This window comes from Oncorhynchus gorbuscha, linkage group LG24 (assembly GCF_021184085.1).
Source record: "Oncorhynchus gorbuscha isolate QuinsamMale2020 ecotype Even-year linkage group LG24, OgorEven_v1.0, whole genome shotgun sequence".
Classification (NCBI taxonomy): domain Eukaryota; kingdom Metazoa; phylum Chordata; class Actinopteri; order Salmoniformes; family Salmonidae; genus Oncorhynchus; species Oncorhynchus gorbuscha.
Genome location: NC_060196.1, coordinates 11,497,235 through 11,524,573, shown reverse-complemented (window position 1 = coordinate 11,524,573; position 27,339 = coordinate 11,497,235). Strand labels below are relative to the sequence as shown.

The window sequence follows — 27,339 nt, the reverse complement described above, 5'->3', positions numbered from 1 at the left end:
ATCCTTCTCCCTCATGTGGTACCCTTCCTGCAGGCTCATCCTGACATGACCCTCCAGCATGACAATGCCATCAGCCATACTGCTCGTTCTGTATGTGATTTCCTGCAAGACAGGAATGCCAGTGTTCTGCCATGGCCAGCTAAGAGCCCGGATCTCAATCTTTTAAAGGAATTTCATTCCTATATGTTCATCAACCAATTCAATTAAAACACTCTGCCCATTTCTAAGAATTTGTAAGATACTTAGTTGCATAAAATGGACAGAGACCAGTCTCAAAATCAATCAATAGCGTTTATTCTCGAGAGTACTGAATATAATACAATGTACATTGGTTTATATACATCACATTTCGTTATAGCGTTTTGAATGCTGCTCCTTTCTGTTAGTCACATGTCTGTGGAACTGGTTCAGTTTATGTCTCAGTTGTTGAATCCTGTCATTTTTGTAACATGTGTAAATATTTGTAAGTTTGCTGAAAATAAATGCAATTGACAGTGAGAGGACATTTCCTTTTTTTGCTGAGTTTAGTTTAGTTATGTTTAGTACCTTGGGGTAAGAAGGTTATTAACCACATACCCCTCATTAACTTGTCATTTGAAACAGACTTGAGTAAATACATGTTTTTAGAGAGACAGTAAACCTAGGCTAACACAAGGACAGTTTAATATTTACCTTACTGAGGTGATGTAGATGGAATAAAGCCATTTTATTATTTTCTACTCTATTCTCAATGTTCTTTCTAAACAAATCTGCTCTCAACTTGAAAGATACTGATCATAGGAGATTTGATGTGTAATGTAGTAAGCAGTACCGTATTTCAAAGAACAGCATGCATACATTTTTCATTTCACAACACACTTTGAGCTATGATGCCAACCAATAACGTCCTTCTCTTCAGTGTAAACGGAAGTAAACAGTGGGAGAAAATGGTGGGATGTTTTTTGTTGGGCACGAAAGATGGCGTAAGTGGATGCTGAGTTGAAATCAAGCAGAGCGTCAAGCGAAGTTGGTGAAGACTAATGTTCTGAATAGACAAGTAGTATCGAAAACTGGAACAAAAAGTTAATTGTCTAAAATTGGAGTGGAGGATACGTGTATGAATGATAATGAATCACTTCTTGTTGGGATGCATTTGTTGAGTAAGGATGTACAGTATATGTGGGAGACCCATTTAAGGTGTCAAAAATGTTGAAGTATGCTCTTGGGAAAAGTTTTTTTTTGTTTTGAACTTCGGACTAGAGCACCTGTCAAAGGAGTCATATTTTATTTGTTTAACTAGGAAAGTTAAGTTAAAGTTATTTACAATGACGGCCTACCAAAAGGCAAAAAGGTCTTCTGTGTGGACAAAATGATGTAAAAAAAACACATGACAAGAGAGCAACCACAACACTACACAAAGAAAGACCTAAGACAACAACACAGCATGGTAGCAACACAACATGACAACACAACATGGCAGTACATGGTGCCTGGCGTCTGACCCGCTGGGTGAATGGAGAAACATTGCCTGTCGGTCCTGTTGTTTTTTGATTCAGAGCAAATACCTACGCACGTGAAGCTCGGTTATGTAAGACATGCTGTAAGAGCTTTCGTCCCCAAACCTTTGCAGTGCAAGAATTGTAAAGGATTTGGCCATGTTGCAAGTGTGTGCAGACAGATGGAGTATACTGAAGAACGGTGTGTAGAAGGATGACGGTGTTGCAATTGTGGTGGGAATCATGATCCCGAGTTCCTGGAGTGTCCTATAAGGGTCATGGAGATTGAGGTGACAAATGTTAGGGCGATCAATCGAAAATAAAAAATGGAAAAGTGGTTTGTGCATATGTATTCACCTCCTTTGCTATGAAGTCCCTAAATAAGATCAGGTGCAACCAATTACCTTCAGAAGTCACATAATTAGTTAAATAAAGTCCACCTGTGTGCGATCTAACTGTCACATGATCTCAGTATGTATACACACCTGTTCTGAAAGGCCCCAGAGTGGCACCAAAAAGACCAAGGAGCGCTCCGAACAGGTCAGGGTTGGGTTATAAAAAAATATCAGAAACTTTGAACATCCCCCATTAAATCCATTATTAAAAACAAACCTGCCAAGAGAGGGCCACCCAAAAAAAATTCACAGACCAGGCAAGGAGGGCATTAATCAGAGAGGCAACAAGGAGACCAAAGATAACCCTGAAGGAGCTGCATAGCTCCACAGCGGAGATTGGAGTATCTGTCCTTAGGACCACTTTAAGCCGTACACTCCAAAGAGCTGGACTTTATGGAAGAGTAGCCAGAAAAAAAGCAATTTCTTCCAAGAACAAGTATTGGTACACGTACAACTACTTCAACAATTTTCATTGGCTAATACGAAATTTGTTACAGGAAATAATCAACGCCACCTGGTGAGATTAGCATAGGACTAAATGTGTAAATGTTTGTAATGGGAAATGTGCTAGTTGAACGTGTCTTCAGAAAGTATTAATACCCCTTGATTTATCACACATTTTGTTGTGTTACAGCCTGAATTCAAAATAGATAAAATGTATTTTTTATCTCACCCATCTACACACACACAATACCCCATAATGATCAAGTGAAAATATATTTGTATTAATGTTTAGGAAATACAGATATCTAATTTCCATAAGTATTCACACCCCCGAGTCAATACATGTTAGAATCACCTTCAACAATTACAGCTGCGAGTCTTTATGGGTAAGTCTCAGCATTGCATACCTGTATTGTACAATATTTGCACATTATTTTTTCAATTCTTCAAACTCTTGTCAAGTTGGTTGTTGATCATTGCTAGACAGCTAAGTCTTGCCATAGATTTTCAAGCCTATTTATGTCAAAACTGTATCTAGGCCCCTCAGGAATATTCCATTTCATCTTGGTAAGCAACTTCATAGTAAATGTGTGCATATTTGGCCTTGTGTTTTAGGTTATTGTCCTGCTGAAGGGTGAATTTGTCTCCCAGTGTCTGTTGGAAAGCAGACAACCAGGTTTTCCTCTAGGATTTTGCCTTACAGCTGTGAGTCTTTATGGGTAAGTCTCAGAGCATTGCATACCTGTATTGCTCTATTCCATTTATTTTTATCCCTAGTCCTTGCCGATGACAAGAATATCCATAGCATGATGCAGCCACCACCATGCTTGAAAATATGAAGAGGTGCTACTCAGTGATGTGCTGTGTTAGATAACAAACATAACGCTTTGTATTCAGGACAAAAAGTTAATTTCTTTGCAACATTTTTTGCAGTTTTACTTTGGTGCCTTATTCCAAACATTTGTATTCTGTACAGGCTTACTACTTTTCACTCTGTCATTTAGGTTAGTATTGTAGAGTAACTACAATGTTGTCGATCCATCTTCAGTTATTCATCTTGCACCCATTAAACTAACTGTTTTAAAATCACCATTGGCCTCATGTTGAAATCCCTGGGCGGTTTTCTTCCTCTCTGGCAACTGAGTTAGGAAGGACACATGTGTTTTTGTAGTGACTGGATGGTGTATCAATACACTCAAAGTGTAATTAATAACTTCCCCATGCTCAAAGGTATTTAAGGTATTTTTTTATTCTCAACCAGCTACCAATAAGTGCCCTTCTTTGCAAGGCACTGGATTACCTCCCTGGTCTTTGTGGTTGAATTTGTGTTTGAAAGTCACTGCTCGACGGAGGGACATTACAGATAATTGTATGTGTGGGGTACAGAGATGAGGTAGTTATTCAAAAAGCATGTTTAACATGATTGCACACAGTGACTCCATGCAATTTATGTGACTTGTTTTGCAAATTTTTACTCCTGAACTTATTTAGGCTTGCCATAACAAAGGGTTGAATACTTGTGATTAAAAAAACAAAAACATAATAATAATAATATATGCCATTTAGCAGACGCTTTTATCCAAAGCGACTTACAGTCATGTGTGCATACATTCTACGTATGGGTGGTCCCGGGGATCGAACCCACTACCCTGGAATTACAAGCGCCATGCTCTACCAACTGAGCTACAGATAATTCCACATTAAAGTTATGGGGGTTTGTGTGTAGGACAGTCTAAAAAAAATCGAAATGTTATTCATTTAAAAATGAAGACTAAAAACAAATTGTGGAAAAAGTCAATGGGTGTGAATACTTTCTAAAGGAACTGTATTTGTTGGGTGGTTGTGCAATTTCTTATTTCCCCTTTTCGTAAACGAAATGTGCAATTCACGCTCCGACCTGTGTTGGGCAGCAATACACAACAAAACGTCTAGTCTGCCGGAAAACTACACGAAGAAAAACTAGTAAACGGCAGTGACCAAGACTACCTTAGCGTTTTTATAGTTATTTCGACATTTATTAACTCAAAATAAGACAAATATAATTTCATAGCAACACCTACCTACCACAGGCAGTCTTTAATTCGCGCTAGGGACAGCACTTGGTTAATTGATGTGTTATTTAGGTAACGCTAGCTAGCTGCTAACTAACAATGGCTAACTGTAATGGTAACGTTATGGTTTTTCACACTCAAATAGCCTCCATCATGGAGGTGCTAGCAAACGCAGCCGTGGCAGAGATCTGTAAACTCGTAGACGACGACTATGCAGTGTGTCGTTTAGAAATAACTCAAAGCCAGAAAGAAAACAGGACATTGCGGAGGAAACTACAGCTACTTGAACTGAAGGTGTCACGGGAGCGCGCAGAGAGGACAATGCGAGAGCGCGTCCTCGGCAGCCGTCCCAGAAGTGTCAAGATCCTCGACCGATACAGAGGAATGGCAAGAGGTACATTTAGCCCCGTTCCCCTCTGCGCATGTGTTTGGATTGTATGCACTAATTAATCTGATGTGATTACTTGGATGTCTTGCAGAAAGTTGTTAGTTTACATCCTTGCCAATTCTAGACAATCTCAAAACTGACCGAGAACACATTTCTTTTATATTGGGAATTCTGTGTATATTTTCTCTCGTCAATAGCTACCAAGCATGAGATAATACGATTTCGGATTAAACAAAGCGTGCCATGACTAAGACGATACTATTTTGAATCAGAAGATGGAGAAATATCCACCACTTTTATTCGTTGAATTAATATTATTTACGGATTTCAGTCTTCAATAGTTCTTAAATAGCATTCATTTTTCCATAGTTGCGGTCCCTGTACAGCTATTACAGTGCCTTCAGAAAGTATTGACACCCCTTGACTGTTTCCACATTTTCTTAATAAATTGCATGGACTCACTGTGTGCAATAAGTGTTAAACATGCTTTTTGGATGACTACCTCATATCCGTACCCCATAAATAATTCTCTAAAGGTCCCTCAGTTGAACAGTGAATTTCAGAAGACCAGTGAGGTTTTCCAATGCCTCGCAATGAAGGGCACCTTGACAGAGCGTGAATAATACAAAATAAAGTGTAAAAATTGTACAATCCACGTGTGCAAAGCTCTTAGACTTATCCAGAAAGACTTACATCTGTCATCACTGCCAAAGGTGATAATATGTATTGACTCAGGGGTGTGAATACTTATGTAAATTAGATAAACTCAACAATTAAGAGTTGACTCTACACATGGGATGATTTCACTGAACAACAAAAATATTGAATGATCGATCGCATCTCCCAAAAACGTTTAAAAGAAACATACCTTTTTCAGGACCCTGTCTTTCAAAGATCATTTGTAAAAATCCAAATAAATTCACAGATCTTCATTGTAAAGGGTTTAAATGCTGTTTCCCATGCTTGTTCAATGAACCATAAACAATTAATGAACATGCACCTGTGGAACGGTCGTTAAGACACTAACAGCTAAGACGGTAGGCAATTAATGTCACAGTTATGAAAACTTGGGACACTAAAGAGTCCTTTACTGACTCTGAAAAACACCAAAAGAAAGATGTCCAGGGTCCCTGCTCATCTGCGTGAATGTGCCTTAGGCATGCTGCAAGGAGGCATGAGGACTGCAGATGTGGCCGAGGCAATAAATTGCAATGTCTGTACTGTGAGACGACAAAGACAGCGCTACAGGGAGACAGGATGGACAGCTGATCATCCTCGCAGTGGCAGACCACGTTTTAATAACTGTATTTGTAATAATGACAATTACAACAATACTGAATGAACACTTATTTGAACTTAATATAAGACATCAATAAAATCAATTTAGCCTCAAATAATGGAACATGTTCAATTTGGTTTAAATAATGCAAAAACAAAGTGTTGGAGAAGAAAGTAAGTGCAATATGTGCCATGTAAGAAAGCTAACGTTTAAGTTCCTTGCTCAGAACATGAGAACATATGAAAGCTGGTGGTTCATTTTAACATCAGTCTTCAATATTCCCAGGTAAGAAGTTTTAGGTTGTAGTTATTATTGAAATTATAGGACTATTTCTCTCTATGCCATTTGTATTTCATATACCTTTGACTATTGGTTGTTCTTATAGGCACTTCAGTATTGCCAAAGTAACAGTATAGCTTCCGTACCTCTCCTCGCTCCTACCTGGGCTCGAACCAGGAACACAACGACAACAGCCACCCTCGAAGCAGTGTTACCCATGCAGAGCAAGGGGAACAACTACTCCAAGTCTCAGAGCGAGTGGCGTTTGAAACGCTATTAGCGCGGATCCCCGCTAACTAGCTAGCCATTTCACATCCCATCGTTACACCAGCCTAATCTCGGGATTTGTTAGGCTTGAAGTCATAAATGGCAGAGTTGCTGACAAAACGCATGAAAGTGCTGTTTGAATTAATGCTTATGAGCCTGCTGGTGCCTACCATCGCTCAGTCACACTGCTCTATCAAATCATAGACTTAATTATAACATAATAACACACAAATGCGAGCCTTAGGTCATTAATATGGTTGAATCCAGAAACTATCATCTCGAAAACAAGACGTTTATTCTTTCAGTGAAATACGGAACCGTTACGTATTTTATCTAACGGGTGGCATCCATCAGTCTAAATATTCCTGTTACTTTGCACAACCTTCAATGTTATGTCATAATTACGTAAAATTATGGCAAATTAGTTCGCAATGAGCCATTGACTCTGCGTGCAATGAACGCAAGAGAAGTGACACAATTTCACCTGGTTAATATTGCCTGCTAACCTGGATTTCTTTGAGCTAAATATGCAGTTTAAAAATATACTTCTGTGTATTGATTTTAAGAAAGGCATTGGTGTTTATGGTTAGGTACACGTTGGAGCAACGACAGTCCTTTTTCGTGAGTGCGTACTGCATCAATTATATGCAACGCAGGACACGCTAGATAAACTAGTAATATCATCAACCATGTGTAGTTAGATTATGATTGATTAAGTTTAATGCTAGCTAGCAACTTACCTTGGCCTCTTACTGCATTCGCGTAACAGGTGTGCTCCTCGTGAGGCAGGTGGTTAGAGCGTTGGACTAGTTAACCGTAAGGTTGCAAGATTGAATCCCTGAGCTGACAAGGTAAAAGTATCGTTCTGCCCCTTAACAACGCAGTTAACCCACCGTTCCTAGGCCGTCATTGAAAATAAGAATGTGTTCTTAACTGACTTGCCTACTTAAATAAAGATGAAATAAAAGGTGTAAAACAAACAAAACGGCGTCAAATTACTGATTTCCGATTAATCTGTCGATCTCTAATATTTACACATGTTAAGTTTTCTGAAAACTAACACAGCTGACAGTGAGAGGACGTTTCTGTATTTCATTTTCAATACATTTCATGAGAAGCATTCTAAATTTGGACATTCTGACATAATACATTTGATTGTAAACATAAACATTGGGTGCCTGGAGAAGAGGATTTCCCATTATTGCATTTTTACCACCAGCCAATGTGATCACATCACACCAGAAAAGCTCTCACCATTCAAATCTCCCCGCCAATTCACTGTGAACGCTGTAGCCTATTTTTTTTATCCAGCAAGCAAGAGCAAGGTGCTTCTTTCGTCAAATATACTGTACCAGTCAAAAGTTTGGACACAGCTACTCATTCCAGGGTTTCTTTATTTTTACTATTTTCTACATTGTAGAATAATAGTGAAGACAAACTAAGAAATAACACATATGGAATCATATAGTAACTAAAAAGTGTTAAATGAAAATATAAAAAATATTTGAGATTCATCCTTTGCCTTGACAGCTTTGCACACTCTTGGCATTCTCTCAACCAGCTTCTCCTGGAATGCTTTTCCAACCATCTTGAAGGAGTTCCCACATATGCTGAGCACTTGTTGGCTGCTTTTCCTTCAATCTGCGGTCTAACTCATCCCAAACCATCTCAATTGGGTTGAGGTCAGTTGATTGTGGAGGCCAGGTCATCTGATACAGCACCCCATCACTCTCCTTCTTGGTCAAATAGCCCTTACACAGCCTGGAGGTGTGTTTTAGGTCATTGTCCTGTTGAAAAACAAATGATAGTCCCACTAAGCACAAACCAAATAGGATGGCGTATCACTGCAGGATGCTGTGGTAGCCATGCTGGTTAAGTGTGCCTTGAATTCTAAATCATTCTAAATCAGATAAATTTCACCAGCCATACACCACCACACCATCAAATCTCCTCCATGCATCATGGTGGGAACCACACATGGTGAGATCATCCGTTCACCTACTCTGCGTCTCACAAAGATACGGCGGTTGGAAACAAAAATCTAACATTTGGACTCATCAGACCAAAGCACAGATTTCCATTGGTCCGTTGCTTGTGTTTCTTGGCCCAAGCAAGTCTCTTCTTATTATTGGTGTCCTTTAGTAGTGGTTTCTTTGCAGCAATTCGACCATGAAGGCCTGATTCACTCAGTCGCCTCTTGAACTCTTAAGTATTTATTTGGGCTGCAATTTCTGAGGCTGGTAACTCCAATGAACTTATCCTCTGCAGCAGAGGTAACTCTGGGTCTTCCGTTCCTGTGGCGGTCCTCATGCGAACCAGTTTCATCATAGCGCTTAATGGTTTTTGCGACGGTTCTTAAAGAAACCTTCAAAGTTCTGGAAATGTTCCTTATTGACTGACTTTCATGTCTTAAAGTAATGATGGACTGTTTCTCTTTGCTTATTTGAGTTGTTCTTTGCCATAATATGGATTGTCTTTTTACCAAATAGGGCTATCTTTTGTATACCCCCCCAACCCCACCCTTGTCACAACACAAGTGATTGGCTCAACTGCATTAAGGGAAATTATACAAATTAACTAAACAAGGCACACCTGTTTATTGGAATGCATTCTAGGTGACTACTTCATGAAGCTGGTTGGGAGAATGCCAAGAGTGTGCAAAGCTGTCAAGGCAAAGGATGGCTACTTTGAAGAATCTCAAATATAAAATACATCTTGATTTGTTTAACACTTTTTTGGTAACTACATTATTCCATAAATACATTTAAAAGTTTGTCTTCACTATTATTCTACAAATGAGAAAATAGTACAACTAAAGAAACCCTGGAATGAGTAGGTGTGTCCAAACGCTTGACTGGTACTGTGGATATTGATGTGTGTATATATAGAGAGAGATTTTTGAATTGCTCAATAAGTGACCAAACTATATATATCTACAGTAGTGGCCAAACGTTTTGAGAATGACACAAATATTAATTTCCACAAAGTTTGCTGCTTCAATGTCTTTAGATATTTTTGTCAGATGTTACTATGGAATACTGAAGTATAATTACAAGCATTTCATAAGTGTCAAAGGCTTTTATTGACAATTAAATGAAGTTGATGCAAAGAGTCAATATTTGCAGTGTTGAGCCTTCTTTTTCAAGACCTCTGCAATCTGCCCTGGCATGCTGTCAATTAACTTCTGGGCCACATCCTGACTGATGGCAGCCCATTCTTGCATAATCAATGCTTGGAGTTTGTCAGAATTTGTGGGTTTTTGTTTGTCCACCTGCCTCTTGAGGATTGACCACAAGTTCTCAATGGGATTAAGGTCTGGGGAGTTTCCTGGCCATGGACCCAAAATATCAACGTTTTGTTCCCCGAGCCACTTAATTATCACTTTTGCCTTATGGCAAGGTGCTCCATCATGTTAGAAAAGGCATTGTTCTTCACCAACCTGTTCCTGAATGGTTGGGAGAAGTTGCTCTCGGAGGATGTGTTGGTACCATTCTTTATTCATGGCTGTGTTCTTAGGCAAAATTGTGAGTGAGCCCACACCCTTGGCTGAGAAGCAACCCCACACATGAATGGTCTCAGGATGCTTTACTGTTGGCATGACACAGGACTGATAGTAGCGCTCACCTTGTCTTCTCCGGACAAGCTTTTTTCCGGATGCCCCAAACAATCGAAAAGGGGATTCATCAGAGAAAATGATTTTACCCCAGTCCTCAGCAGTCCAATCCCTGTACCTTTTTCTAAATATCAGTCTGTCCCGGATGTTTTTCCTGGAGAGAAGTGGCTTCTTTGCTGCCCTTCTTGACACCAGGAGGCCATCCTCAAATTCTTCGCCTCATTGTGCATGCAGATACACTCACACCTGCCTGCTGCCATTCCTGAGCAAGCTCTGTACTGGTGGTGCCCCAATCCCGCAGCTGAATCAACATTAGGAGACTGTCCTGGCACTTGCTGGACTTTCTTGGGTGCCCTGAAGCCTTCTTCACAACAATTGAACCGCTCTCCTTGAAGTTCTTGATGATCCGATAAATAGTTGGTTTAGGTGCAATCTTACTGGCAGCAATATCCTTGCCTTTGAATCACGTTTTGTGCAAAGCAATGATGACGGCAAGTGTTTCCTTGCAAGTAACCATGGCTGACAGAGGAAGAACAATGATTGCAAGCACCACCCTCCTTTTGAAGCTTCCAGTCTGTTATTTGAACTCTATCAGCATGACGGCGTGATCTCCAGCCTTGTCTTTGTCAACACTCACACCTGTGTTAACGAGAGAATCACTGACATGATGTCAGCTGGTCCTTTTGTGGCAGGGCTGAAATGCAGTGGAAATGTTTTTGGGGATTCAGTTAATTTGCATGGCAAAGAGGGACTTTGCAATTCATCTGATCACTCTTCCTAACATTCTGGAGTATATGCAAATTGCCATCATACAAACTGAGGCAGCAGACTTTGTGAAAATTAATGTGTGTCATTCTCAAAACTTTTGGCCACGACTGTACTTTTGGGACACGCATTGGGCTAGGCAACTAGTTCAAGAGCTATAAGAGGAATAGAGAGGATGGAAGAGCGAGAGGCCAGGTCCCAGTATGAAGTAAAGGACCCTTATAGGATGGTAGGAACATCATACTTTGTCTGGCACCCGCTTTGTTCCTTTAATTAAGTACCATACTGTGTCACCAACGTTGTAGTGTGTCCTTGCGACATTCTTGTCATACTGCTTTTTGGCATGCTTCACAGACTGACCCTGAATTTCCCTTTCAATCTGGTCAGCAAGTTCCAATCTGTCTCGTAGCTGTACAACATACTGTGGAGGGTCTTGGTGTGCTCATGATCGGGTTACAAGCCAGCCACCAGGTTGATGGGTTCTGTTACTTCTCTTCCAAGGAGCATCATATTCGGAGTGAACCCTGTTGAACTGTGCTTTATTGCTCTACAGGCCAACCTTTATTTAACTAGGTAAGTCAGTTCAGAACAAATTCTTATTTACAATGACGCTGAACCTTTTTTGTGGGATACACAAGGCAATTCAAGGTCTTGTGGCATATTTTGGTTAAACTGTCCCCAACTCAATGGAATTGCAACACTCTGCATGCCCAGTGCATTCTTCCATCACATGCACAGCTGATTCTCAAGATCTTGTACACTAATGAGATGCTATTGGGCCCACATTACTACACTGTCTGAGCCAAGGACTATATCCATTCTGGTAAGTTTTGATTACAATACTACTTCTACTTCTACTTCTATTCAAGGTGAAAATGATGAATCTGACACCTTATCAATAGCAACAGCTCATGGTCCTCCTGGAATCAAAGTTTTGTTTTAGATTCAATGGAGAAACGCTGATGAATGTCTAACTCAAGCTGTGTATGCAACTGGTTCACCTCTGATGTTCACAGGCAATGTGTATTGGAAGAGATTTCTGAATGTTCTTCACCCAGCATATACGCCTCCAACCAGACATGTTTTATCTACTCATTTGCTGGATGCAGAGTTAAACAGAGTTCAAGTGAAGGTCAAGCAAATCATAGAGAAAGCAGACTGTATTGCAATCATCTCTGATGGGTGCATGTTTGTGGGCAAGGAATAATCAACTACATCATCTCCACCCCTCAACCAGTATTCTACAAGAGCACAGACACAAGGGACAACAGACACACCGGTCTCTACATTGCAGATGAGCCGAAGGCAGTCAATGACCTTGGACTACTGAAGCTATTTGCACTGGTGACAGACAATGCTGTGAACATGAAGGCTGCTTGGTCTGGAGGAGTCCTACCCACAATTCACACCCATTTGCTGTGCTGATCATTACATTACATACATTACATTTAAGTCATTTAGCAGACGCTCTTATCCAGAGCGACTTACAAATTGGTGCATTCACCTTATGACATCCAGTGGAACAGTCACTTTACAATAGTGCATCTAAATCTTAAGGGGGGTGAGAGGGATTACTTATCCTATCCTAGGTATTCCTTAAAGAGGTGGGGTTTCAGGTGTCTCCGGAAGGTGGTGATTGACTCCGCTGTCCTGGCGTCGTGAGGGAGTTTGTTCCACCATTGGGGGGCCAGGGCAGCGAACAGTTTTGACTGGGCTGAGCGGGAGCTGTACTTCCTCAGTGGTAGGGAGGCGAGCAGGCCAGAGGTGGATGAACACAGTGCCCTTGTTTGGGTGTAGGGCCTGATCAGAGCCTGGAGGTACTGAGGTGCCGTTCCCCTCACAGCTCCGTAGGCAAGCACCATGGTCTTGTAGCGGATGCGAGCTTCAACTGGAAGCCAGTGGAGAGAACGGAGGAGCGGGGTGACGTGAGAGAACTTGGGAAGGTTGAACACCAGACGGGCTGCGGCGTTCTGGATGAGTTGAAGGGGTTTAATGGCACAGGCAGGGAGCCCAGCCAACAGCGTGTTGCATTAATCCAGACGGGAGATGACAAGTGCCTGGATTAGGACCTGCGCCGCTTCCTGTGTGAGGCAGGGTCTTACTCTGCGGATGTTGTAGAGCATGAACCTACAGGAACGGGCCACCGCCTTGATGTTGGTTGAGAACGACAGGGTGTTGTCCAGGATCACGCCAAGGTTCTTGGCACTCTGGGAGGAGGACACAATGGAGTTGTCAACCGTGATGGCGAGATCATGGAACGGGCAGTCCTTCCCCGGGAGGAAGAGCAGCTCCGTCTTGCCGAGGTTCAGCTTGAGGTGGTGATCCGTCATCCACACTGATATGTCTGCCAGACATGCAGAGATGCGATTCGCCACCTGGTCATCAGAAGGGGGAAAGGAGAAGATTAATTGTGTGTCGTCTGCATAGCAATGATAAGAGAGACCATGTGAGGTTATGACAGAGCCAAGTGACTTGGTGTATAGCGAGAATAGGAGAGGGCCAAGAACAGAGCCCTGGGGGACACCAGTGGTGAGAGCGCGTGGTGAGGAGACAGATTCTCGCCACGCCACCTGGTAGGAGCGACCTGTCAGGTAGGACGCAATCCAAGCGTGGGCCGCGCCGGAGATGCCCAACTCGGAGAGGGTGGAGAGGAGGATCTGATGGTTCACAGTATCGAAGGCAGCCGATAGATCTAGAAGGATGAGAGCAGAGGAGAGAGAGTTAGCTTTAGCAGTGCGGAGCGCCTCCGTGATACAGAGGAGAGCAGTCTCAGTTGAATGACTAGTCTTGAAACCTGACTGATTTGGATCAAGAAGGTCATTCAGAGAGATAGCGGGAGAGCTGGCCAAGGACGGCACGTTCAAGAGTTTTGGAGAGAAAAGAAAGAAGGGATACTGGTCTGTAATTGTTGACATCGGAGGGATCGAGTGTAGGTTTTCAGAAGGGGTGTAACTCTCGCTCTCTTGAAGACGGAAGGGACGTAGCCAGCGGTCAGGGATGAGTTGATGAGCGAGGTGAGGTAAGGGAGAAGGTCTCCGGAAATGGTCTGGAGAAGAGAGGAGGGGATAGGGTCAAGCGGGCAGGTTGTTGGGCGGCCGGCCGTCACAAGACGCGAGATTTCATCTGGAGAGAGAGGGGAGAAAGAGGTCAGAGCACAGGGTAGGGCAGTGTGAGCAGAACCAGCGGTGTCGTTTGACTTAGCAAACGAGGATCGGATGTCGTCGACCTTCTTTTCAAAATGGTTGACGAAGTCATCTGCAGAGAGGGAGGAGGGGGGGGGGGGATTCAGGAGGGAGGAGAAGGTGGCAAAGAGCTTCCTAGGGTTAGAGGCAGATGCTTGGAATTTAGCGTGGTAGAAAGTGGCTTTAGCAGCAGAGACAGAGGAGGAAAATGTAGAGAGGAGGGAGTGAAAGGATGCCAGGTCCGCAGGGAGGCGAGTTTTCCTCCATTTCCGCTCGGCTGCCCGGAGCCCTGTTCTGTGAGCTCGCAATGAGTCATCGAGCCACGGAGCGGGAGGGGAGGACCGAGCCGGCCTGGAGGATAGGGGACATAGAGAGTCAAGGGATGCAGAGAGGGAGGAGAGGAGGGTTGAGGAGGCAGAATCAGGAGATAGGTGGGAGAAGGTTTGAGCGGAGGGAAGAGATGATAGGATGGAAGAGGAGAGAGTAGCGGGGGAGAGAGAGCGAAGGTTGGGACGGCGCGATACCATCCGAGTAGGGGCAGTGTGGGAGGTGTTGGATGAGAGCGAGAGGGAAAAGGATACAAGGTAGTGGTCGGAGACTTGGAGGGGGGTTGCAATGAGGTTAGTGGAAGAACCGCATCTAGTAAAGATGAGGTCGAGCGTATTGCCTGCCTTGTGAGTAGGGGGGGAAGGTGAGAGGGTGAGGTCAAAAGAGGAGAGGAGTGGAAAGAAGGAGGCAGAGAGGAAAGAGTCAAAGGTAGACGTGGGGAGGTTAAAGTCGCCCAGAACTGTGAGAGGTGAGCCGTCCTCAGGAAAGGAGCTTATCAAGCTCATTGATGAACTCTCCGAGGGAACCTGGAGGGCGATAAATGATAAGGATGTTAAGCTTGAAAGGGCTAGTAACTGTGACAGCATGGAATTCAAAGGAGGCGATAGACAGATGGGTAAGGGGAGAAAGAGAGAATGACCACTTGGGAGAGATGAGGATCCCGGTGCCACCACCCCGCTGACCAGAAGCTCTCGGGGTGTGCGAGAACACGTGGGCGGACGAAGAGAGAGCAGTAGGAGTAGCAGTGTTGTCTGTGGTGATCCATGTTTCCGTCAGTGCCAAGAAGTCGAGGGACTGGAGGGAGGCATAGGCTGAGATGAACTCTGCCTTGTTGACCGCAGATTGGCAGTTCCAGAGGCTACCGGAGACCTGGAACTCCACGTGGGTCGTGCGCGCTGGGACCACCAGAGTAGGGTGGCCGCGGCCACGCGGTGTGGAGCGTTTGTATGGTCTGTGCAGAGAGGAGAGAACAGGGATAAACAGACACATAGTTGACAGGCTACAGAAGAGGCTACGCTAATGCAAAGGAGATTGGAATGACAAGTGGACTACACGTCTCGAATGTTCAGAAAGTTAAGCTACGTAGCAAGAATCTTATTGACTAAAATGATTAAAATGATACAGTACTGCTGAAGTAGGCCAGCTGGCAGTGGGTGCGTTGTTGACACTACACTAATCAAGTCGTTCCGTTGAGTGTAATAGTTTCTGCAGTGTTGCTATTCTGGCTAGCGAACCTCGCTGAACCTAGAAAATCGCTCTAGACTACACAATTATCTTTGATACAAAGACGGCTATGTAGCTAGCTGTTTAGCTAGCTACGATCAAACAAATCAAACCGTTGTACTGTAATGAAATGAAGTGAAAATGTGATACTACCTGTGAATGCGACCGGGTTGTTGAGTTCTATTCAGAAGACGTTGGCTAGCGTTGGCTAGCTAGCAGAGTCTCCTACGTTAAGGACGACAAATAGCTGGCTAGCTAACCTCGGTAAATTAAGATAATCACTCTAAGACTACACACTCTAAACCTAAACAACACAATTATCTTGGATACGATGATACGAAGACAGCAAAGACCGCTATGTAGCTAGCTAACACTACACTAATCAAGTCGTTCAGTTGAGTGTAATAGTTTCTCCAGTGCAGCTAATCAGTGGACGTTAGCTAGCTGGCTAGTGAAGACTACGTTAGGACGGCGAAATACGATAATTACGCAATTATCTTTGATACAAAGACGGCTATGTAGCTAGCTGAGAAGAAATTGCTAAGATTAGACAAATCAAACCGTTGTGCTATAATGAAATATAATGAAAAAGTTATACTACCCGCGGGAGCGAAGTGCAGATGCGACCACTCGCTCCAACCGGAAGCATTGAATCTGATTCTCAAGGACATTGTTGGATTCGACATTTTGAACATTGAGATATTAAATAAATGATAGAGAAGAAGAATGGTTCTCTGTAGAAAGACAGATGGCTTTGGAATGTGTTGGGTGGACGGGAGGAGAGCAACGTGTAGGGGAGACAGATGGACATCATGTATATGCATGCATATACATACATACATGCATATACATACATTATTTGATACACTGCTCACTTCTTGGGGTATCAATGATCATGGGGAAGGTGAGGGATCAGCTCAGAACTACATGGCAGGACCTGGTCAATGACTTGAAGAGAGCTGGGACCACAGTCACTAAGAAAACCATTAGTAACACACTACGCTGTTATGGATTAAAATCCTGCAGGTCCCCCTGCTCAAGCGAGCGCATGTCCAGGCCCGTCTGAAGTTTGCCAATGACCATCTGGATGATCCAGAGGAGGAATGGGATGTGGTCATGTGGGATGTGGTCATGTGGTCTGATGAAACAAAAATAAACATTTTGGTCTAAGCTCCACTCACCGTGTTTGGAGGAAGAAGGATGAGTACAACCCCAAGAACACCATGCCAACCGTGAAGCATGGAGGTGGAAACATCATTCTTTGGGGATGCATTTCTGCAAAGGGGACAGGACGACTGCACCGTATTGAGGGGAGGATGGATGGGGCCATGTATCGCGAGATCTTAGCCATCAACCTCCTTCCCTCAGTAAGAGCAATGAAGATGGGTCGTGGCTGGGTCTTCCAGCATGACAACAACCCGAAACACACAGCCAGGGCAACTAAGGAGTGGCTCCGTAAGAAGCATCTCAAGGTCCTGGAGTGGCCTAGCCAGTCTCCAGACCTGAACCCAATAGAAAATCTTTGGAGGGAGCTGAAAGTCCGTATTGCCCAGTGACAGCCCCGAAACCTGAAGGATCTGGAGGTCTGTAAGGAGGAGTGGGCCAAAATCCCTGCTGCAGTGTGTGCAAACCTGGTCAAGAACTACAGGAAACGTATGATCTCTGTAATATTATACCAAATATTAAGTTCTGATTTTCTGATGTTTCAAATACTTATGTCATGCAATAAAATGCTAATTAATTACTTAATCATACAATGTGATTTTCTGCATTTTTGTTTTAGATTCTGTCTCTCACAGTTGAAGTGTACCTATGATACAAATTACAGACCTCTACATGTTTTGTAAGTAGGAAACACTGCCGATTTTGCAGGTTATCAAATACTTGTTCTCCCCACCGTGTATGTGTAATATATATGATGGGATAAATGTTGGGTTGTCTGAATTACAGCTGTACAGAACCTTTGGGCAGAATTAAACTTGGTTAATGCTTTTCTAGTCTGAGTTATTTACTCTGAAAAACAAGAACCTAACAACAACAACATGGAACTGAAAAGAATGGACATACTACAAGAGAGCCAAGGAAGTGGTTAGGTATGTGAAGGGTCATCAAGTTCTAGCAGCAATCTACCGCACCAAGCAAAGTGAGAAGAATAAGAGCACCACAATGAAGCTGCTCAGCAACACACATTGGGGTGGTGTTGTCATCATGTTTGACAGTCTCCTGGAGGGTAAGGAGTCTCTCCAAGAAATGGCCATATCACAGTCTGCCGACATGGACAGCCCCGTCAAGAGGATCCTCCTGGATGATGTATTTTGGGAGAGAGTGGTAAGTAGCCTGAAACTTATAGCAGTAGCCATTGCAAGGATTGAGGGAGGCAATGCCATCCTGTCTGATGTTCAGACTCTGCTTACAGATGTAAGAGAAGAAATCCGTACTGCCCTGCCCACTTCACTGTTGCTCCAAGCAGAGGAAACTGCAGTTCTGAAATACCACCAACATCAAAAGGCGTGAAGACTTCTGCCTGAAGCCCATACACGCCACAGTGTACATATTCAACCCCAAGTATGCTGGCAAGAGCATCCTGTCTAGTGCAGAGATCAACAAGCCCTATGGTGTCATCACTACCGTGTCTCGCCACCTTGGCCTGAATGAGGGCAAGGTTCTTGGCAGTCTGGTGAAGAACACTTCCAAGCAATGGCTTTGGGCTGGAGATGCAATATGGCAGTCGTGGCAACATATCTCATCAGACACCTGGTGGAAGGGATTTTGTGGATCTGACGCTCTTTCCCCTGTTGCCACCATCCTCCAAATCCCATCAACATCAGCCACCTCAGAGCGCAACTGGTCCTTGTTTGGGAACACACAAACCAAAGCCCACAACAGGCTTACCAAATACTAGGGTTGAAAAATTGGTGTCCACCCGGGCAAATTTGAGGCTTTTTGAGTCTGACAATCTATCCTCAACAAGGTTGGAAAGTGACAGTGAAGATGAGGCCTCCGAGTATGATGTTCAAGAGGTGGATATTGAGGAGGTCCAGGGAGAAGACATGGAAGCATGAGAGGAAGACAACCAAAGCTTTAGGTTTGTAGATGATCATTTTACAGATGTATGTTGAAAATGTTTTTTGGGAGATGCGATGGATCATTCAATATTTCCTTTTGTTGTTCAGTGAAATCATCCCATGTGAAGAGTCAACTCTTAATGTTCAATTCGTAACTAAAATGTTTTTGTTTTTTTTTCTATTGGAAGGATTTAATCATTTGCGATTGTCTAATTATAAGGTAAAAGGTTTGTTTGTCTCCATATGATATCGTAAATATATCCAATGTAAAAAAGAACATCTACATTTAAACGGTATTAATATTAATTTGCAAATATTTCCGTTAATTCCCACAGTTTTCACCTCTAAATATTCCCCAAAATGTGCAACCCTAGTCTTGAACAACCAACAAGTAGCGATTGTAGCATTCTGTCTCATTCATGGGGCCCATTAGATCAATTGTGATCCTCTCCTTAGGTACTCCCAAGCGGACAGTGCCCCTAGGTGCTTGGGGCTTCCTCGAAGGTCTGGCTTTAGTGGCACAGCTGGTACATGTACAACACCATAGTTTGACATCCTCTCTATTTCGGTACCAGTAGTGTCTTGTCTGCAGCCGGGCATTTGTGCATTCCACGCCAATGTGACCACCTACTGGGCCGTCATGAATCTGCTTCATGATGTCTGTCCCGAACACACGAGGCAGGAGTATCTGTGGGTAAAACACTGCGCCTTCGGTACAGTAGAAGCACCATAAGAGAAATGAGACAGTCTCTTCCACTGGCTCCTATATGCCTCAGTCGCTGGCCCGACTGGCGACACAGGCCCCCCACGATGGCCGTTCCTGACCTTCCTCGAGCTATCTTTTCACGGGGCCCATGTCAGTCCATGGAACAGAACAGTGAGGCTAATCTTTTCCACGTCCGACATGTCATCTTCACTGTCCCGATGGCCCGACTCCACGTTGAAGGCAGCTCCAGAAGCTTTAGGGAGTGCAGGCTATAGGCTGGGGTCTCCTACCCCCACTGAGCAGAGCTCCATAAAAGTAGCTTCCACAGCATTATCAGCTGTGCTGGGGCTGAGGTCAGACAGCACTTCCTGATACCTGAAACGGTCATTATTTTGGGTAGGGTCCTGTATAGTGCAGGGGTTTGGCGGTAGCGCCTCCTGGACAGGATGTCAGCATTTGTGGTGGCATCCTGCATGATGTATGACCATGAAGTTAAACTCCAAGCTTCTCGAGCCACCTCGCCAGTTGACCTTCTGGTTCCTTCATGAACCACCGAAGGCTGCTGTGGTCGGTGTGCACGGTGAAGGGTCTTCCAAGCAGGTATTGACGGAAGTGTGTAGTAAACATCACTACTACCAGTAGCTCCCTCCGTGTGATACAATAGTTTTGCTCGGTGGAGGACAGCCGCTGACTCCCGTACTCTAGAATGCATTCCTCACTGGGACAAGACACCTCCAATGCCGAAATTGCTGGCGTCTGTATCGAGGATGAGGTCGCCGCTGTTGAGTGGATAGCCCAAGACGGGCGCGGTGGTGAGTAGCTTTCATTTTTTTAACGCCTCCTGGCACTCTGGTGTCCACTGGAAACGAGCATGCTTCTTTGTAAGCTCATGCAGGGGCTTGGCTGCAGCAGCAAAATCTTTGACAAAACGTCGGTAGTACGAGGCCAGGCCGACGAACTGGCAAGACTTCTGAAACGCAGGTAGGCTGGGGCCATTCTTGGACTTTCAGAATTTTTGGGGGATCTATGGCGATGCCGTGTTCAGAAACGATGTCTCTAAGGTAGGTTACCTGTCGGCAGAAGAGACAGCACTTGGAGGGTTTCAATTTCAGGTTGGTTTGGCTTAGCAGATTAAACACTTGTGCCAGGCGTTAGCGCGTCTCCATGACATCCCTTCCCTGGATGATGTCATCGAGATAAAACATTTAATAGTATAACTAGACAAATTCTTATTTACAATGACAACCCACTGTTCCCCAGTAGGCCAACTGCCTTGTTCAGGGGCAGAACGACCGATTTTTACCTTGTCAGCTTGGGGAATCGATCCAGCAACCTTTCGGTTACTGGCCCAATGCTCTAACCACTAGGCTACCTGCCGCCAGTCTCTTATTGTATTCTGGCCAGGACGCGGTCCATTAAACATTGAAACGTCGCTGGTAAGTTGCAGAGCCCTAAAGGCATCACATTTCACTGAGGCCCTTCCTGCTGCAGAAAGCGGCCACTTTACCGTCGCTGGGAATAAGTTCTACCTGCCAGTAGCCTGACGTTAAGTCCAAAGTGCTAAACCATTTGGCTGTCGAATCAAATCAAATTTATTTATATAGCCCTTCGTACATAAGCTGATATCTCAAAGTGCTGTACAGAAACCCAGCCTAAAACCCCAAATAGCAAGCAATGCAGGTGTAGAAGCACGGTGGCTAGGAAAAACTCCCTAGAAAGGCCAAAACCTAGGAAGAAACCTAGAGAGGAACCAGGCTATGTGGGGTGGCCAGTCCTCTTCTGGCTGTGCCGGGTGGAGATTATAACAGAACATGGCCAAGATGTTCAAATGTTCATAAATGACCAGCATGGTCAAATAATAGTAAGGCAGAACAGTTGAAACTGGAGCAGCAGCATGGCCAGGAGGACTGGGGACAGCAAGGAGTCATCATGTCAGGTAGTCCTGGGGCATGGTCCTATGGCTCAGTCGACAGGGTATCTAGAGTGTTTTGGATACGAGGAAGTGGATATGCATCCTTAACAATATGCTAATTTAGAGCCCTGTAGTTCACACAGACAGTATGGCTGGTCCTTTTTGCGTACCATAACTAATCGGTGAAGCCCAGCTGCCGTGGCTTGGCGAGGCTACTCCAGTTTCAAGACTTTGCTGGTCTGCATTGAGCTGTTTTTCCTAATGCTCATTCAAAAAAGTATAAGTGAGGAGGAACAAATAGAACTGAGCATAAGATTGTAAAAATGTAAGCAAGTCATGATGACCAGCCAGTGCAAGGAATGAAGACAGGTGCCAGTTCTGCATAACTTTCCTCTTATTAAATCAAATAGGCTTGTAGGCTAATATTTTTTCTATCGTTATATCTCTCTCTCATGACGGAGTCATCTTTGAACAACATGATCTTGCATTGACACTGCCTTCTCACAAGGGAATTACCGCAGCAGGCATTGTCTTATGTCAGAGCGTTGTCATGGAAAATATTAATGCTGTCAACTAACAATCAGCAACCTTGTAGTAAATCCGTCTGCATAATGAATGTTGAAATTGCCAAACGCTCTCTTTGGAAAATGACAGGACTGGAATGTTAGCTAAGACTGGTACTGAGACTAACTCCTGAACAAAGTGTGTCATGAATATGAAAATATGTTTTAAATCAGGGGAGGATGGGTAAAAATCCACTTTTTGGGGCAGGCTTGGCACACTTTAAGAGCTATTGAAGATGGCATATATATAAATATTAAAAAAGGCATGGACTCGTTTAACTCCCCTGAGTTCTGCAACAAAATTGTATGCTTCGCCCTCGTGCGGCAATGTTTGCAAACACAGAAAGGGGTCTACACTGTTGAGCAGACAGTAGCTAATCTAACAACCTATTTTCCCCCAATCACTCTCTCAGGTGAAGTACATCTCACTGAAGGCCACAGGAGCTTTGTGAAGCCAGCAGGACACAGCACATGGACAGATGAACAACCAATCACTGTTGATGAGGGGAGTGAAACCTCAACCCAGCATGTTATCGTGATAGAGGTTAGTGGAATAGTGTTGCATTAAAAATGTGTTACTTTGTAAATCAAATGTGTCCCCAGCTATTCACTTGCTTACATATACATCCTCATTTATCTGCCATAGGGGAACTTGTGAGACTTGTTGTTATCCACATTGTTATCCAATTCAACCATTGTACTGATAATAACCACTTCTTTTCTTGTCAGTCTGCAGATGCAGAGGCTGCAGGTCCTGGAGTCAAGCAGGAGAGGACTGAGGGACAGAAGGACACACGGCACAGCAGAGACATCCAGACTGGAGAGTCTGGTGCGCCCCCTGTAGCCACGGAAAATCCCACTACCACCTCAACACAGCCCAGGACCCGACACAGCATCACGGAGGTCAGTGGAACGCAGAACGTCGTTCTCAAGTCAGCGACAGACACCAAGACGTTAACTGTAACACACAGGCTCTTACACACAGGTTCTGGCAACATATCAGAACCAGAGAGACTGGGGGTGCGGAGACTGGGCTGTCCTCCTGCCCCCGGCTCAGAGTGTTTACCAGTATTTCACCAAAGCCAGAGGACGGTTCATTCAAGTGGTCATGGTGAATCGTTAGACTCTGGCAGTGATGATCCGTCTTGTTCATACACTACAGAGATGGACCCTGGCAACATGCCCTTGTGTTTAGAGACACAGACTGATCTATCTAGAGGGGACTGGAACCGGTACAATAGTAGTGTGTACTCTGAAGGGTGCCGAGATAAGAAAGGGGAGGGTCTAGTCGTAGATGAAGTGACTGTGAAATTGGAGGGTGACGTTGCCCCCACATGGAATGCAGATAGTAACCTAGCAGATGGACACTCACAGGGCAGAGATTTCTTAGATTACAGGGAAAACTTAGAGACATTTCCAAATGTTGCGACTCACTCTCCTTTACACTTGTTTAGGGATCACGACCCAGTGTCCACATCGATGGTTCCTTCCGATTCAGACAGCCACGTCCTTTTCGATCAGTGTTTGAACCCAAATGACAGGGCTAGAGCCCAGGCTCAGGGAGGGGGAGCCACATCAAGCAATAGTAAAGAAAAACGGTTCAGCTGTACCCAGTGTCACATGCGCTTCACTGAGGCTGGCACCCTGAAAAGGCACAAGAGGGTCCACACAGGGGAGAAACCCTACAGCTGCCCCCAGTGTGAGAAGAGGTTCTCTCGCCAGGACCATCTAAAGATGCACCTGAAGATCCACACGGGAGAGAGGCCGTTTGCATGTACGCACTGCGGGAAGAGGTTCTCAGAGAGGAGCTACCTCAAGATACACCTGCAAAAAAACCATTCCACTCCATAACATAGAAAGTAATCATTCCACTCGATTGCTTCTGATATTTAGATTAAACCCTGTATTGAAGGTAGATTCAGCAAGATGATGTACAGTGCCTTCGGAAAGTATTCAGACCCATTGACTTTTTCCACATTTCTTTAGGTTACAGCCATATTCTGAAATTGATTAAATAGTCCCCCCCCGCCCCCATCAAATGGACACACAATACCCCATTATGACAAAGCAAAAACAGGTTTTGAAATGTTTGCTAATTTATTAAAAATACACATATGACATTTACTTAAGTATTCAGACTCTTTACTCAGCACCTTTGGCATCAATTACAGCTTTGGGTCTTATTGGGTATGACTACAAGCTTGGCACACCTGTATTTTGGGAGTTTCTCACATTCTCCTCTGCAGATCCTCTCAAGCTCTCAGGTTGGATGGGGAGCATTGCTGCACAGCTATTTTCAGGTCTTCAGATGTTCGATCGGGTTCAAGTCCACTCAAGGACATTCAGAGACTTGTCCCGAAGCTACTCCTGTGTTGTCTTGGCTGTGTGCTTAGGGTCGTTGTACTGCTGGAAGGTGAAACTTCGCCCCAGTCTGAGGTCCTGAGCGCGCTGGAGCAGGTTTTTCATCAGGAATATCTCTACTTCGCTCCGTTCTGCTTTGCCTCGATCCTGACTAGTCTCCCAGTCCCTGCCGCTGAAAACAAAAAAAACACAGCATGATGGTGCCAGGCTTCCTCCAGACATGATGCTTGGCATTATGGCCAAAGAGTTTAATCTTGGTTTCATCAAACCAGAGAATCTTGTTTCTCATGGTCTGAGAGTCTTTAGGTACCTTTTGGCAAATTAAGCTCGCTGTTGTGCCTTTTACTGAGGAGTGGCTGCAGAGCTGGTTGTCCATCTGGAAGGTTCTCCCTTCTCCACAGAGGAACTCTGCAGCTCTGTCAGAGTGACCATCGGGTTCTTGGTCACCTCCCTGACCAAGGCCCTCCTCCCCCGATTGTTCAGTTTGGCCTGGTGGCCAGCTCTAGGAAGAGTCTTGGTGGTTCCAAACTTCTTCCATTTAAGAATGATGGAGGTCACTGTGTTCTTGGACTTTCAATGCTGCAGAAATGTTTTGGTACCCTTTCCAAGATCTGTGCCTTGACACAATCCTGTCTCAGAACTCTACAGACAATTCCTTCGACCTCATGGCTTGTGTTTTTCTCTGACATGCACTGTCAACTGTGGGACCTTATATAGACAGGTGTATGCCTTTTCAAATCATCTCGAATCAATTGAATTTACCACAGGTGGACTTCAATCACGTTGTAGAAACATCAAGGATGATCAATGAAAACAGGATGCACCAGAGCTCAATTTCAAGTCTCATAGCAAATAGTCTGAATACTTATGTAAATATGTTTTTTTAAATGTAATCTTTTTCACTTTGTCATTAGGGGGTATTGTGTGTAGATTGATGATTTTTATTTAATCAATTTTAGAATAAGGCTGTAACGTAACAAAATGTGGAGAAGGTCAAGCGGTCTGAATACTTTCAGAAGGCACTGTAGTAGATGCATGCACAAAGTAAACCGCAGTAATGGATCAATTTCCACAACAAACAAGCGTGTTGAAATGCAAGACCCAGACATTGTGGAATATATAAGTCACATTTAGAGGACAGCAGGTAGCCTAGCGGTTAAGAGCTTTGGGCCAGTAACCGGAGGTTGGCTAGTTCGAATCTAAGAAAAATCTGTGTGCCCTTGAGCAAGGCACTTAACCCTAATTTCTCCTGTAAGTCGCTCTGAATAAGAGTGTGCTAAATGACTTATACATGTAAAGGTAAAATGACAAACAGTATAGCATAAAAAGTCTGTTACGTATTGTGTTTGTACTGAGTAGGCTATATGATGTTCACAAATGCCTATTTCATTACTTCCAACTACTTTTTATCCCAAGACCCTTTTAATGAGAAAAAGAATGCAGTTCATCAAGTTCATGTTGATTTCTAGTTGAGACGTGTGTATGTGTGGTTTTCATCTGGTGTATTTAAAGCTTGTTTATGGTTAATAAACACAAAATGTGACTTTTCATTCCAAGACTTTCATTGAGACTCTTTAGTATACATCACATCTCACCCTATTTTGCATACACCTGACAGTGCTTTATAACCAATATACCAACACATACTAAGAAACGCCTACTGTTCACGTCAAAATAGTTTAGCCAGGTTTGTCTGACTTTTGACTAGCTGACTATTTTACCCACAACATCATATTTATATCCACCATGATGGGTTTAACAACAATGAAGATATTCTGTAACTACAGTATAGGACACATGTAGTGGGGATGGGTAAACACTCCACGTTGAGAGTGTGTTTATTATCTGTGTGTACGTACCTGAGGGAGTGTATGTCTGTCTAATCTGTATCACCTGTCTCTTCCAGGAGGAGGAGGGTTCAGAGGTGCTGCTGGTGAAGGAGGAGGGGTGTGAGGAGAGTCTGGGGAACCCTGAGGGGACCATGGTCATGGAGGACAACGAGACTACACCTCCTCTTGAACCCACAGAGGAACCAGCTGAGCAGCACAGGAACACACACAGTCTCACTGAGGTGAGCCCTATGTAAACTACTGTCTCAATTATAGTAGGTCAGGGCCCAAATCCACAAAGACTCTGAGTAGGAGGGCTAATCTTTGATCAGTTTTGCCTTTTAGATCATAATGAATGAGATTATATGGAAAGATCCTTGATCAGCACTCTTTGTGGATACCAGGTCTTGATTCATTTGGTCTTAAGTGTGGGACCATGCCTTTGAATTATCAAACCATTAAAGAGTGTAAAGTAATCAAATCAACTATTACTTCTGCATAGTAACAAATGAACTAAATGTTGCATAGTACTCATACCCCAATCAGAAGATGCTCCATAGCAGGGTGCTCATATCAGATTTCTGATCCAACATCCTCTCACCCTGTATCTCTTACAGTCAGTAGACATGGAGGATGGGAAGCCTGACCTGCTGCTGGTCAAAGAGGAGACGATAGAAGACGGACCAGAGAGCATTGATCTGCAAAGTGGACTAAAGATGGGGGAGCAAGGTGAGGGAGAAATACATATAACCCATAGTCTTCCAACAGCTGGCATCGCTTCTATGCAAGGCCCATCCCTCATCAGTCCTGGAGTAATCGTCTCACTATCTGACGTAAGACAATGCCTATAGTCTACATACAATAACAGATCTTCAAAAGGAAAATTGATGCGCCAGGCTATTTTTTTTCCTCATTCATAAAATAAAATCAATAGAACGTATGTCTACATACAAAAACACATTATAATGGCTGAACTTGACCAGTTAATTTACCAAAATGAAGTGAGTTTTCCCTGTCATGTTTGGAAAGTTTGTTTTCTAACCTCTTCCTGCAGGTGGTTGGCTGGAGGTTAATAGAGGAGACTGGGCAACCATCTTGGATTCCCAGACCCTGACCGGTGCTGCCAAGAGCCCAGGGGACGACATCACTGAGCAGGTCAGGACCAGAGGTGACATAGTGGAGGTCAGTGGATGGGACTGCGTCCTCAACTCAGG

General features: G+C 43.9%; 3 protein-coding genes across 7 annotated transcripts in view; all 3 read left to right on the top strand.

The window, feature by feature from the left end:
• The window catches only part of LOC124012438 (zinc finger protein 606-like), a 1,040,669-nt gene that overhangs the window by 71,266 nt on the left and 942,064 nt on the right, over window positions 1-27,339 (top strand). The window lies entirely within an intron of this gene.
• Window positions 1-27,339, top strand: part of LOC124012437 — a 971,157-nt gene that overhangs the window by 37,930 nt on the left and 905,888 nt on the right. The gene's annotated exons all lie outside the window — the stretch shown is intronic.
• LOC124012427 (zinc finger protein Gfi-1-like) overlaps window positions 2,974-27,339 on the top strand; it is a 60,939-nt gene continuing 36,573 nt past the window's right edge. For 2 of the 5 annotated variants that reach the window (XM_046326029.1, XM_046326033.1), the window contains exons 1-6: window positions 4,264-4,759; window positions 22,349-22,479; window positions 22,665-22,838; window positions 26,203-26,367; window positions 26,743-26,854; window positions 27,180-27,307. In XM_046326029.1, coding sequence (XP_046181985.1) covers window positions 4,465-4,759; window positions 22,349-22,479; window positions 22,665-22,838; window positions 26,203-26,367; window positions 26,743-26,854; window positions 27,180-27,307 — 1,005 coding nt within the window. In that variant the 5' untranslated portion in view covers window positions 4,264-4,464. Of the gene's footprint in view, window positions 3,034-4,263; window positions 4,760-22,348; window positions 22,480-22,664; window positions 22,839-26,202; window positions 26,368-26,742; window positions 26,855-27,179; window positions 27,308-27,339 lie in introns of those variants that run through there. The other 3 variants (XM_046326032.1, XM_046326031.1, XM_046326030.1) reach the window with 3 other exon arrangements.